Source organism: Python bivittatus, unplaced genomic scaffold, assembly GCF_059951505.1.
Source record: "Python bivittatus isolate LINGU-HERP-01145 unplaced genomic scaffold, Pbiv_v1 ctg000390_np1212, whole genome shotgun sequence".
Taxonomy (NCBI): domain Eukaryota; kingdom Metazoa; phylum Chordata; class Lepidosauria; order Squamata; family Pythonidae; genus Python; species Python bivittatus.
Genome location: NW_028277070.1, coordinates 3,251,352 through 3,264,498, shown reverse-complemented (window position 1 = coordinate 3,264,498; position 13,147 = coordinate 3,251,352). Strand labels below are relative to the sequence as shown.

The 13,147-nt window shown below is 47.4% G+C and overlaps 1 protein-coding gene across 1 annotated transcript; it reads left to right on the top strand.

Annotated features, from left to right (window-relative positions):
- The first annotated feature begins 450 nt into the window (after positions 1-450).
- On the top strand, positions 451-12,226 carry LOC103053194 (2'-5'-oligoadenylate synthase 1A-like). The gene is made up of 6 exons (XM_088143846.1): positions 451-707; positions 3,865-4,147; positions 4,724-4,893; positions 7,139-7,362; positions 8,606-8,753; positions 11,122-12,226. The coding sequence occupies exons 1-6, from the start codon at positions 528-530 to the stop codon at positions 11,167-11,169; spliced, it is 1,053 nt and encodes a 350-aa protein (XP_087999972.1). The 5' UTR covers positions 451-527; the 3' UTR covers positions 11,170-12,226.
- The last annotated feature ends 921 nt before the right edge of the window (positions 12,227-13,147 follow it).

Sequence of the window (13,147 nt, the reverse complement as noted above, 5' to 3'; positions counted from 1 at the left end):
GTTTAAGGAATGTTGGCCCTTCCTGCCAGGTCTTTAGTTATTTAATTTTGGGATGAGGGGAAGGACTCTTGATTCTTTCTGTTATGTCTTAATCTTTTTAGGCGAGCCCATTCTTACTACAATTTAGCCATAGGCTTTGATTGCTGTTTAAGATAAGTGATGATGGCATGAGACAAATGGAAAGCTCTGAGTTTCTGCTAACATGGGCGAGGGGGAGAATTTGATTTCCTTCTCACATCTAGCTTCAGTAAAAGTTTATACATCTTTGCAATAACATGTTCATCGTTAGTACATCATTCGCCTTCAAATTCAGTCTTACCATATTCAAAACTACAGGTCCTTTTATCTGTTTTAAATCTTTCTTGGACCGTCCATAGGAAAACCACTGGCACATGTCTCCTTCTGATACCGCCTCCTGACGTCCTCTGGGCGTACCAGCTCCGCCCTCCTGCCTGGAGGGAGAAACGAAACCAGAGTGAAGGGCTCCACCCGGCTGGCTGGCTGTCCACGGCACCCACTGCCTGGCCATGGAGACTCTCCGCAACGTCGAAGCAAGGAAGCTGGACACCTTCCACGCCAGGTACCTGCAACCCGAGGAGGAATTCCTCAGAAAGGCACAGGGGGCCATCCATAGAATCTGCGAGTTCCTCAAGGTGCGCTGCTTCCACGACAGGCCCCGGCTCGCGAAGGTGCAAAAGATCGTCAAGGTGAGCGGCTTGGCGCTGGGAGGGGGAGGGGGAGGGGGACCCGGGCTGGCCGGATGGGGAAGGCAGATGTTGGGGGAGGGCGACCCCACCCAGGGAGAAGAGACGGAGGGGCCTCCTCTGACCGCTAGGCAAGCTTTCCTGATTTTTTGTTTTTTGTCTGGAAAAATCCGGCGCGAAGGTGCTACCACACACTGGGCTGGAGGCAGCCTCCGAGGAAGCCAGCCCGCCCCCCCCCCCCCCGCCTCAGCTTTGCTTGGGTAGTTCATGAAGTCCGGGAAGAGAACTCCCACCAGCCCCTCTGCTTTCCAGTGGACCTGATATCTATGTGGCCAATCTCCCTTCTCCCACATTTTGTGAATAGGGAGAAGCAGCCCCTGACTTCTGGAGATGTGAGCGTCAGAGTCTGCAAGGCTCAGTTCCCAATCCCAGTAAATCCTCTGGAGACCGATTCGTCCCAGTAAAGGCTTCTTTATTGAGAAGAAGCACACAGCGTTCCATGGATTGCTGGAACGGAGAACCCCACGCTCGGAGGCTCCCTTTTAACCCCCGTCTCTGCTTTCAACTTCCACGTCTACTTTATGGCCGGAGTAAGCAAACATTCTAACTAGGTTAACAGCTCTAATAACTCTACTAGTTGGCTCCAATTGACAGTGGATTGATTGCAACATGCCGCCCTCCAAAAAGAGATGTATCTTCACACAGAGAACATGGTCAGCAAAATTCCATTTTCCCTGTTTCCCAACCCACCACGGACGCCCATCGTTTTATCCACGTCGCCCCCAAGATCAGCGGGTGGGCGGCAAGAGGAGCAACTAAGCATTTAAGCCTCTCCCGGTGCGTCCCTAATTCCAGTTCGAATTCCTCCGTGCCGTATTGCACGGCTCCCCCTCCCGCCGGGGACCCATCCAGCTGGTTGAACACCATGAGGGTTTTAAGTCTTTTCACCCGCAGTCCTAGCCCATTCACCGACGCCGGGCTGATTAAGCCGTGCGAACGGCCGGTGCCCATCAGGGCAGTCAGCTGGGCTTTGCGCCCCGTCCCGAGAGCCCTTCTCTTCACTTCCACGGCTATAACGCTCACCCCGTCCTCTGCCTCGTCCTCATCGTCACGCCCCCCCCGCCCCCCGCCCAGCTGCGCGCTTTGGATTCCGTGCGCGAGGGGCTTTCCCCAGCGGCGCCTCTTCTCCCGGGGATCCTTCCTCGCAGGTCGCTGGATCCGCGAACTGCGCTTCAGCCCCCGCGGTGGCGGTGCCTCTTTTCCTTTGACTTGGCGGTTTGGCGGCTTTCGCGGGGGGGGGGGGCGGCGGCGGGGGGGCGGGTTCTTCGCCTGGGCCGGGCGCGAGGGGCTGGGCTTGGGGCAGCCGGCTGCAAAATGCCCCCTCTCTCCGCAGCGGAAGCAGGCGCGCTGTCTTGGACGGGCTGGGCAGGCGTCCTCTCCGGGTCTCGCGATCGGTCTACCGGGCGCTGTTGAACAGGTGGCCACATTCCTCCATGCAGATGGTTACGTGGGCCAAGAAGCTTGCCAGCTCCTTTGGGTCTCCTCCGTATCTCACCATCAACCCCCATCGCTTCAGGAGGCCCTCTTGGGGGGTGCCAGCTGCGCGGATTGAGGCTGAGCAGCTGGCACAGCTGGGGCTGGTGGGGCGGGTTGGCCCGACGGAGCGGGTTGGGCTGCGGCTCCTGCTGGGGTAGGGGGGATGCCCACCCCATGCCCCCCGGCATCTCGTCGCCGTAGGGTGCCACCGCTACCCCCGGCTCCTGGTCTCAAGGCCCCGCTGATCTGTGGAGCAGGTCGCTCATCCACCACAACTCTCCCCTTACGGTGGTGACATCTGCTTGCAGCATATTCACGGATCCCTCCAGGGGGGTCATCCGGGTAGGCTCCCCTCGTCCCGTGGCCGGGGACCAGCGCTCATCGGGCTCCATCCCCAGGAACGACATCTCCCCGAAATCTTCTTCCCTGCGCCACACTTGGGCTTTCCTCCTTTCGCGGTCTGACACCAGCGTGAGTCGGCCTGGGGGTCGGGAGAGCGTCTCCAGTTCCTCCTCAACCTCCCTGGTGGCTCCACATTCCACGTTCTCCTCCTCCATCCCGGGCAGCCGCTGCTCGCCCGGGGTGCTTTGGGTTTGGGATTTCCGTGATGGTTGCCCTCGGCTGAAAGAAACCCCCTTGGTGGTGAGGGAGTTTCAGCAACATGCCAGAGTCTGCAAGGCTCAATTCCCAATCCCAGTAAATCCTCTGCAGACCGATTCGTTCCAGTAAAGATTTCTTTATTGAGAAGAAACACGCAGCGTTCCACAGATTGCTGGAACTGAAAACCCCGCGCTCGGAGGCTCCCTTTTAACACCCCTCTCTGCTTTCAAGTTTGTCCTTTTCGCGCCTTTCCTCGGATCTCTTCTTGATCTCACCCTGCATGGCCTTGTAAATTCCTGAGAACCCGATAACATCCCATCTGTCTCCGCTGTCTACCTAACTCCCCCCACCCCTTGTTTTATGGCAGGAACGAGCAAGCGGCTTGTATAAACTGACAATCCTAATAAAATAACAATTCTACTTTATGGCCGGAATAAGCAACCATTCTAACTAGGTTAGCAGCTCTAATAACTCTATTAGTTGGCTCCAACTGACAATTGATTGATTGCAAGGATCCTGACAGTGAGCCTGCTAGCACCGGCAGGGTTGACACAGCAGCCGCCAGTCTAACTTATCAGTGTGAGAATTCACTCTAACAAAATCCTTTCAACTCCTGGTGACTTCATGAATGCATCCATACTGCGGAGGGGGTGTCACTATAGTGTAGAAGTGGTTTGTCACTGGTTTCTTCAAAACATTTTTGCAACTTCTCTGTCTATCCTGCAATCTTAGGATTTCCTAGTGGCCTCCTATCCAAGTAGAGCAAATAGATTCTGGGGGCCATCAGCTGGCTTATCCAGTGGGCAAGGATGGCCCTGATGCCAAGACCCCTGGAAAAAATGCCAGGCTTTATATTAGGGAAGTTGTTTTTGGTGGGGTGCTAGATAAAAAAATCATCGTCATCGTCGTCATCATCATGATGATGATGTCAAATAGCTGATTGAATCTGCATATATTGTGCATATCTTTTGGTGCAAATGCCCAGGAGACTCAGTGTGTGAAACCGCCCGTTTGTCTTTCCCAGGGAGGGTCGCTGGGAAAAGGCACAGCAATGAAACAGGGTTCAGATGTCGACCTGGTGGTGTTTCTGGATGTCTTCAGAAGTTACGGAGATCTGGAAGAGAAGCGAAAGTGGATCATTGAGGAGATTGAAAGGCGGCTCACAGAATGCCAGACAGAGCTGAATCTGGACGTCCACTTTGAGAAGTCCAAGTGGCCCAAGCCTCGTGTGCTTCAATTCAGGTTGCGTTCAAAGAACTCAGAGGATTGGATTGAATTTGATGTCCTGCCGGCCTTGGACATCCTAGGTGGGTTTTCTTGAGAGCAGTGAAAGCCACTCCCCAGCTAGAGTTGGCGAGGGAGCACCAGGCGGGTGGAGAATATTTAAGCCTGCTTTTCCTTTAAAGTAAATGGGAGTCGCTCAAGTAAGTGATTCAGAAAGCCCTCAAGACCCATTCTCTACTGTGGTTCTCACAAACAAGCTGGCACTTAAGAGCAAGCAGAAAAATTCTGCATCCTGCAATCTGTTCTTGTTCAATTATAGAGCAAAACCTTTCTTCCTTCAAAGGAAGAGTGAAGGTTGGTGACATTTTTCTGGGTGGAAAGGGCTGTCTTTACACACATTTTGTGACAAGGTGCCCCAGGAGGGGGTGTCATCCTGGCTTCTACAGTTTTCCAGCAGTCCCAGCAGGGGGGTCACTTCCCTGGGCCTCTTCGGGAGCAAAGCTGTTCTCATTGCTAGTCCTGCCTTTCAGAAATGGTTGAAGAGTTCCTTTTTCCACTGGAAAAACTGGGTGAAATTCTCTGCCCCATTTGTCTGTCCACAAAGGTAGTGGAGTATTTCGAGAAGGCTTTTGAGGCCTAACTGTACTTTCTCTTGACAGGCCAATATGATGGCTCCAGGCCTGACCCTCAGAAATACATCAACCTGATCCCTGCCAGCAAGCATGGCTATTATGCTCCCTGCTTCACCGAGCTGCAAAAGCATTTCATCGTTGATTGTCCAACCAAGCTAAAGAACCTCATCCGCCTGGTGAAATACTGGTACAAAGAGGTCTGTGGCTCAGGGTCCCAATACGTGGAACCTGGTTTCCCCACGAGTAACAGTTTCTAGGAGAGTAGCTGAGTCAGTAAAAAAAAATCCCAGCCCTTTGTGGTCCTATAAACAATGTTATTGCATTTTGATAATCGTCACAGCAACCCTTGGCCGAAATTGAAGAGCAAAGAGGGGGATTAGTAATTGGGTGGGAGACCATCCCAGGGCTGCAGGCTAGCAAACTACTTCCATTATTGTTACCATTACTTTTCTTCTAGGATGTTTTTTTCAATTTTCCGTTTAGCCAACAGCTCTGGAATTCCCAGATCACCCAAGGTCACTTGCTGGAAATCCAGTTTAAAATTCAGTGCTGTACGTCTGTTAAACACAGTTGGAACCCAGCACTACAGAACGCAGTCTAAAAAGCCTACCTTTTAACCCCTTACGCTAACAAAATGGGACCACCCTCCATTCCAGCAGCATCTTAATGTCAGAGTCTGCACAGCTCAATTCCCAATCCCAGTAAATCCTCTGGAGACCGGTTTGTTCCAGTAAAGATTTCTTTATCGAGAAGAAGCACACAGCGTTCCATAGATCGCTGAAACTGAATTCCCCATGGCCAGAGGCTTCCCTTTTAACTGCCCTTCCTGCCGGTTTCCCGCTTGATTCCTTTCGCACCCTTTCTCCGATCTCACGGTCATCCGACCTTGCTCTCACCTCAGACCTTGATAACGGGCCATCTGGCTTTTGTGGCTTATCCCGTGCTCCGCTCCCTTGTTTTATGGCAGGAACATTCCTGCAAACTAACATCTAATTTATAGCTATCCTGAATAAACATTTGATATATATCAATTTCTAACAACTCTGCTCTTTGGCCTCTTGACGATTGATTGATTGATTGATTGAGAGGATCCTGACACTTATAGTCCAGCCCACGGGAAAAGCCCACCCTTCTCTGTGGCCGTAACAAGATGGTTTCAGTGGCAGCTCCTGGATGTGTTGGGGGGCTGCACCCAAGATTGTGAAGACATCTAGGGAGCTCTGGGGCTGGAGGTGAGGAAATCCGATTGCTGAGCCCAGGAACCAAGGAGAGCTTGATGATGTCACATACTGTCCTTATAATGTCAGAGATGTTTGAACTGAAAGGAGAAAAATGTAAGAGAATTGAAGAAGTCTGGGCATTTACAAGGAAGACGTTAACCCTAACCTCTGCTTCAATGATTTCTTTCATTTGTTCAGTGTGAGTCCACCAAGTTGAGGAGAATAATGAACTGTAACTTAAACTCTGTTCCTTTACCAAAATAGAAAGGGGATGTGATTATTGTGCTCCTCTTTTAATTGGGGGGGGGGCTTTTATTTAATTAAGCAGAAAAGAGTCGCAACTCAAATTTCAGGGAATCCTTTTTGAACGGAATTTGGTTTTGAGTTCATACAAGCAAGAAATCTCAGATTGGACCTTGCTGGAGTCCCTCCACCTTGCTCCTGGTCATCCTCCTTTCTCTTTCCTTCCGTAATCCCCAGTGTTAAAGACTTTTCAAGGGAGCTGGGTCTTTGCTTAATATGATCATTTGACCCTGGTCATCTGTGCCTGGAGTGAGCACTCCGGATTGATTTCTTCTGTTGATTTTTTCTTTTGTTTATCTTCTTGGCTGTCCACGGTATTCTCGGGAGTCTTCTCCAACACCAAGAGTGTCAGTACTCTTCCTTTCCTGCTTCTTCAAAGTCCAGCTTTCACTTCAGTAGAGTGCCATTGAGAAAACCATTGCCTGCACCATTCTTGATCTTCGTAGGTATGGACCCATCATGGCATTTGAATATCTCTTCCACGGCCTTCATGGCTGCTCTACCGAGTGCTGGTCTGCAGCATAGTTCTTCGTGACTTGTTCTTTCACTGCTGATAGCTGATGCTAAAAAGCAGAAACTCTTCCACCCCTTCAATACCTTCACTGTCAATTCTAAGGCTGGTTGCTGGACCTGTTGTCATTAGTTTGATCTGCTTTATATTTAATCTTAGTCCTGTCTCTTCACTTTGCTTCTTGACTTTCAGTATTAGAACTTCTAGATCAATTGCATCCATTTTGCTTCTCACTTACTGTTTTATGTTTTGGGAAAAATGATTAGCACCGTTTTAAGACAGATACATCTGTCTTTAAATGATGCTAATTAGTTATAAGATAGCCATAGATGGATTGTCTTTCCTGTTGCTTCACCATTCAAATACTGCAGTGGGTTTTTATCTAAAATGCTTTTCTATATAAACTAGTTGCCTGAGCAGTCACTACCCCCAAAGTATGCGCTTGAGCTACTGACTGTCTACGCCTGGGAGAAAGGAAGTGGAGGAACCAAGTTCAGCATGGCGGAGGGTTTCCGGACAGTCCTATGGCTCATTGAGAGACATAAGCAGATCTGCATATACTGGACAAAATACTATGATTTTGAGGATGAGACCATCAAGCGGCACTTACAGACCCAGCTCCGTAAAAACAGGTCAGTCTCCCACCTTGGATTCCAAATAAAAAATCAGTGATGAGATCTGTCACGTGGAGAAACTCCTGCAACAGCTCTTAGCTAGTTTCAAATTGGAGTAAAAGGCAAAAAACTCATTGAGCTGTTGCTTCCTTTGGCTGGCTTATGCATCAATGTTTCTTCCTTTGTGGGGTGGGGAGAGCAAAGCAGTTGTGATACAAAACCTGCAGAGCAATGGGAAGAGAGATTGGGGTTTCCCCCCCCTAGCTTCCCCTCTCTCCCTGCAAAGATGTCTTCAAGGATAATCATGAAGTTCTAGTCACAGTTTGACTTTCATCTGATACCGTTTCTGGACCTGGTGGCCATTAGAAGACAGCAAAGAGACACAGCAAGCTAAGCCACAAAATAACAAAATAAATTTCCCATGTTATATGGAGGCTGTCATTAAGGATTTGACTGGCCTGGTAGGATGTGTTGGGTGAACACCTAGCCTTAGTGATGTTCCATTTAGGAGCTCGGTTGTAAAGGCTCCCTGGAGAGGCTCAACATAGGAACAGATCACAGACCCAGGTGTGTAATTTGGGGGGTGGGGACAACAGATAACATGGTGCAACATGGTGCATGATGGCAAACGCTATGACATGTCTGTTTGTCACAGTTGTGGGATATAATGGCAGCGCTCGCAACACGTGATGGAAGTGGGAGCAGAGTCGTCATAATGGAGATTCCTCAGTCCAAGGGAGGGGGAAAGCATGAGAAAGAAACCCAGAGTAACTCTGCCTTGAGTATGCTAGGTGTAAGCTGGAGAGTTGGTTCAACAGCCTTTCAAGATTCTGTTCTATTGCCTTTAGCAGTCAAGAGCATTTCAGAAATTCAAGTGGTTCCTGTTTCCCGGCCTTGAAGGGCCAATGTTGCCTGACAATGTCATGGCAAACAGGTCATCATTTTGGCTCAGATTGTGGATTTTAGCAAGGACTTCTTTTTAATTCCCTCCAGAATCCAAGAACTGGGATATTTCTTGAGTGGGCACTGCTATGACTGCCCACTCAAATCAGCACAAAAATTAAATCTGATTTCATTCGATTGACATTTAATCTGCCTATTCTCTAATGAAGTATTTAATATGGTTTTCCACTTCTTTCATGTTAAAATCTAAATATGTTAACAAACTTGGGAAATTTCCAAGGGCCTCCAGTCACGAGCAGGTGTCACCCATCTGTTCTGGTTGTGCACCATGGGTATAACTTTGTTTATTGGACTTTAGGCCAGTCATCCTTGATCCAGCGGATCCGACTGCAAACATTGGAGAGGGAAAACGCTGGGATCTGCTTGCACAACACGCGATCTACTATGCTTCTCTGCGATGCTGTCGGAACCTAGATGGTTCTTTTGTTGAACCCTGGATTATGCCGGTGAGGGGAAAAAATGTGAAGTTGCTTATTTGCTGGGTTTCTCTGGGATAAACCTAGAGCAGGGTAGGGTCTACACAGAGGTAGGTACTTCCTTCCTGACTTACTGTACTGGTTTTTCCCCAGGTAGAAGGGAAGAAACATTTCATAAATTGGCATCTTGCTTGAATGCCATCCAGTTCCACATCAGAGATTCAGTCGTGTTGCAGTCATGGGATAAGGAGTAGAGTGAAACCAAAAAGCTGATGTCAAGGACATCTGGAGGGGGAGGCAAAAAAGTCAAGATGGTGGTTGTGACCATGTGATTAAAACCCTGCCCATTTTTTACACGCAATGCCCATAAAAAGGGCATGAGACTGACTGCATTGTGCTGCATTATACTGTATCAGTAATTCAGCTGCAGAATAAGTGGGCGTGCACATTGCTTTAGCTCCAAGATTTATATACGTTTGAGTATCGCCAGCAAAAACACATATTTTCTGTCCTTTGCAAATCAACCACTGACGAAAAAGGTGCTGATTTATTTAAAAAAGGGTTGAGACCCACATACCTGTACCAGTTTTTTGTTTTTTGTTTTAACATCCTGGGGAGTCTCCCTAAACACAAAGTAGATTTTGCAAATAGAAGGTGTGTGAGCAGTTTCTACTGGCAAGTTGTAGTATTGCTTGGTGACTTTGGTTCAAGTACTGTCATCTTGGGCCTTTATCCCCTTAAGTAAGCACCCCTCCCAGGGTTGCCATGGCCCTGAGACCATTCTGCCCACAAGTGTGTCTTTGCACTCTTTCCTCCCCAAATTTTATCCGCGGTGTCCATGCACAGCTTCATTTACAAAGTTCACTGCTGCTTCACTTCCCTGGGCACCCTGAAGGCAAAGTGAAAAGGTGAGTGAAAACTCAGCTCACCTTGGACAGTGAAGCACGGCCTGCTCAGGCGGCCATCCAACCCACCTGGAAGGTTGTGGGCTACTGGCAAGAGGGGAAAAAGTCACAGAAGGTGGTGATGGCCACCTACTCCCTCACTCCCAGAGGAATTGAGCTCAGTTTGAAGGAGAGAATATGTTTACCTATGTTGCTCCCCCACCAAAAAAACCCTAAAGTCTTGGGAAATATCCATTAATGAGGAACTGGAGGATGACCTTAATTTTCCCGTCCAGAAATTATTTTCCCCCAAAAAAAGTTCCAAGGTGAAAGTTCACTTCCAGGAATAAACTGATTTAAAGCTACAGTATATGACTTGGATTCGTACAAGCAGCTAAACCAAAAGCAATCAAACGACATTATTCTCCCTCAAATTCAAAGATAGAGGTTCACTTTCTGTCGGCTGCAATACTGCATGATGAAATGCACAGACCGCGAGAGGGGAAGATAGCAAAGCTCTTTCTCCCGAGGGAAGCCAATTTCCCCCAGAGAGCGGGAGGGTTCACACACACAAGCGGACTCTGCAGAAAAGCAAATGGAATTTGCCTGAATGCATTTGAAAAAAAATTAAAATTAAAAAAGGGAGAATGGATGCATTTGAGATGGAAAGTTAAAAGCATCAAGATAACTGCCATACAAGTTGCAAGGTGGCCTGGGGTTGACTGTTGCGGGGGACGGGGGGACTGGGCACAAATTAGCTAAGATACAAACTGAACTTCCCTTCCTGTGGTCAAATTCGGTAAGCTGTACTTAGCCTCAGCTGAGTTTGATGTATTAATCCAAGCACTGTAATTCTGGAATCAGGTTTTCCTACCTTAGTGTTCCGTGTGACGATTAGGGTTAGTTGACAAACCACCGTGAAAGCAAGCCATGGTAAACTTACCCAACTTCCAGCACGGGGGTGGAACTTCCAAGGGAGACTCCTGAGATTTCTCTGTGGTGCTTTTTCCCTCACTTCAGGGTCTGGCCAGTTTGCAGTTTCCCACTGTAAAACATTTGAACAGCATGTGGCTTGTGCTCTGAAATGGGATGTGGGTTTGTTTTATGGTGTCTCCCCAGAGCAGAGCTGGGCTTTTCTGTCAGGTTCAGCCCAAAGAACTCCAAGAGACAATGCAAATACAATTCTGTTGCGTTTATTAGCTACAACCTCCAGACAGAAATCTCCCCAGACTGAACCCCAGTTCCCAAGCCAGCCAGCCCCAACACCGTGAATTCCTCAGGGAGGTGCCAGCCTCATCTTCTTGAACTTCCCACGCTCCTGCTGTGGACTAAGAACACGCTTATCTCCCTGACCATGGCCTTCATAAGTCCATTCCATCACATTTTCCTACATTAGAATTGTTGAAATCCAAAGCTTAGCTCTCCAGGTGCAGGGTGGTGATAAAGGGATAGATCTCTCGCAGAGTTCCAGACATCACCGAATAACAACTGCTCGACTTTTGTGTCTTTTCCAGCTGGAAGTGCCTTGGGAGCAAGAACACTGGAACTGCATTCTACTCTGAAGAGGCTCCACGTGGATCTAAAACACTGGGATGGGAAACAACCGAATGGCACTCTACGTTCCCTTTGGCATTAAAGCACTTCAGGAGCTCAAACGTAAGGGGAAAATCAGAAAATACACACCAAGCTAAAGAGACTACCTGAAACTGATGAAGGCATGATTTTAAAAACCGTCTTAGTTTGAGGAGTTCAAGATATGGAAGATACCACCGTTGGTGGGACATGTCGGGGGAATCCAACAATGAAATTCGTCATTGCCATCCAACTTAGATTTGCATTTGGTTACTTTGCTTCTTACAGTTGTAATGCTCATGTTTATATTAGTGCATATTTTATATATTCATGTTAAGAAATTGCATGTAAAGGTGCTTACTTTAAAGACACGTATCAGGATGTTACTATATCTGAGGAAAATTGCAAGGAGTGGAGTTTGGTGGAATCATGATAGACAGACCAGGAGCTTGTGAAATCCACGCTGGGCAAGATTTTTCTCTTTTAGATGTGTTGGGTGTCCAGATAGGCCATAGATCAATGCTATATGGGTCGATTTATTCAAATATATTCAATAATATATTCAAATATATTATTCAAATAAAAGAATATTCATTCTTTTACCTTTAGGATTAATTTCAATCATGCTTTAATCTCAAGGTTAGCTGCCTGGCATCACAAGAGAGATTGTTTAAAGTACTGAAGAAATTCTCAACAAAGGCCAATTACCATCTGAATGGATTACAGAGAAAGATTGTTCTGTGTAGAAAAAAGGAATATAAAATTGGCTTATTCGACCAGGGATAAAAGGGGACATGTTGTTATTCTGGCTGGTTCTTTTTGGATTTGCAGATATCTTAACTGGGGAAAAAAAGTGGTGCTTAGGTTCTTTTCTTTATTGTTATTTTATGTATCTTAATTTCATAGTACTTAAACTGGCTTTGTATTTAGTTGACTTTTTACTTTAAGGAAGTTTGATCTTGTTTTTTTCCAAAGGAGAAACTATTTGCCTTTATCATGCTAAATTTCTTTTGCTATGCTTTGTTTAATAAACCTTTTCCGCTTTTACCTCATTTATGCATTTATTGCTTTTGAATCCACCAACGTCCTGCGCATGTTTTAACAGCAAAACATTCTTCAAGCCATCTTGCAAGCATTTGTGCATGAGTTTAAGTGGGGGAAACTTGTCTTTTCTGTCCGGCTGTTTCTGCTCAAGCCCAGAAAATGAAAATCCTTCTCTTTTCCTCGGTCCACTTCTTAATTTCCTACAAGAGTATGGAAGGTTATTAGAAACCTGCAAAAATCAGCTAAAGTGGTTTGTATGTAGGCCTTGTTGTACAACGGAGTACGCAGGTCTGCAGTTAATCACATCATCGTTTCTCAGCTTTTCTATCTGACTTTTCAACTGGCATTTAGCAGATCCTGCGCTGAGCAGGGGTTGAACTGGCTGGATCTCCAACTCTGGTTGTATTTCTGAGAACGCATGACTATTTTGGCTAGTTTATGGGACCATCCCTTCTGCAAAAACAGCGACACGTGGTATCTTTTGAGGCTGCCCTAATGATTATAAGGGGCTCATTAGAGTTAAGGGACCCAGAATTCATGCTGCCAACAGCAATGGAAATGTCCAACAGTGCATATTTTACTGAGGTCAGCTTCTTTGGGCGTAAAATGGGTTATCTGTGAGACTGCCTTTGTCTGCCCGTCAAACAGCTGAAATATGATCAGCTCCCTGCAGGTCCCAACTGCACGAGAAGGCCGTCCGATGCCTTCGATCGATCGCTGCTCTCCTACCCCAGGCTTCCCTCCCCTTGGAGATCCACTCTGCTCCTTCCCTCCGGGAATTCAGGAGAGCAGTTAAGACCTGGTTAAGGGCACGCTGGGCTCTGGATTTCGTGGGTGGGAGTTTCTGTTTATTTTCCCTCTGCATAATTGTGTATTTAGTATATTTTATGGGTGAGAGTTTATTACATTCCAAGTTTCTTTCCC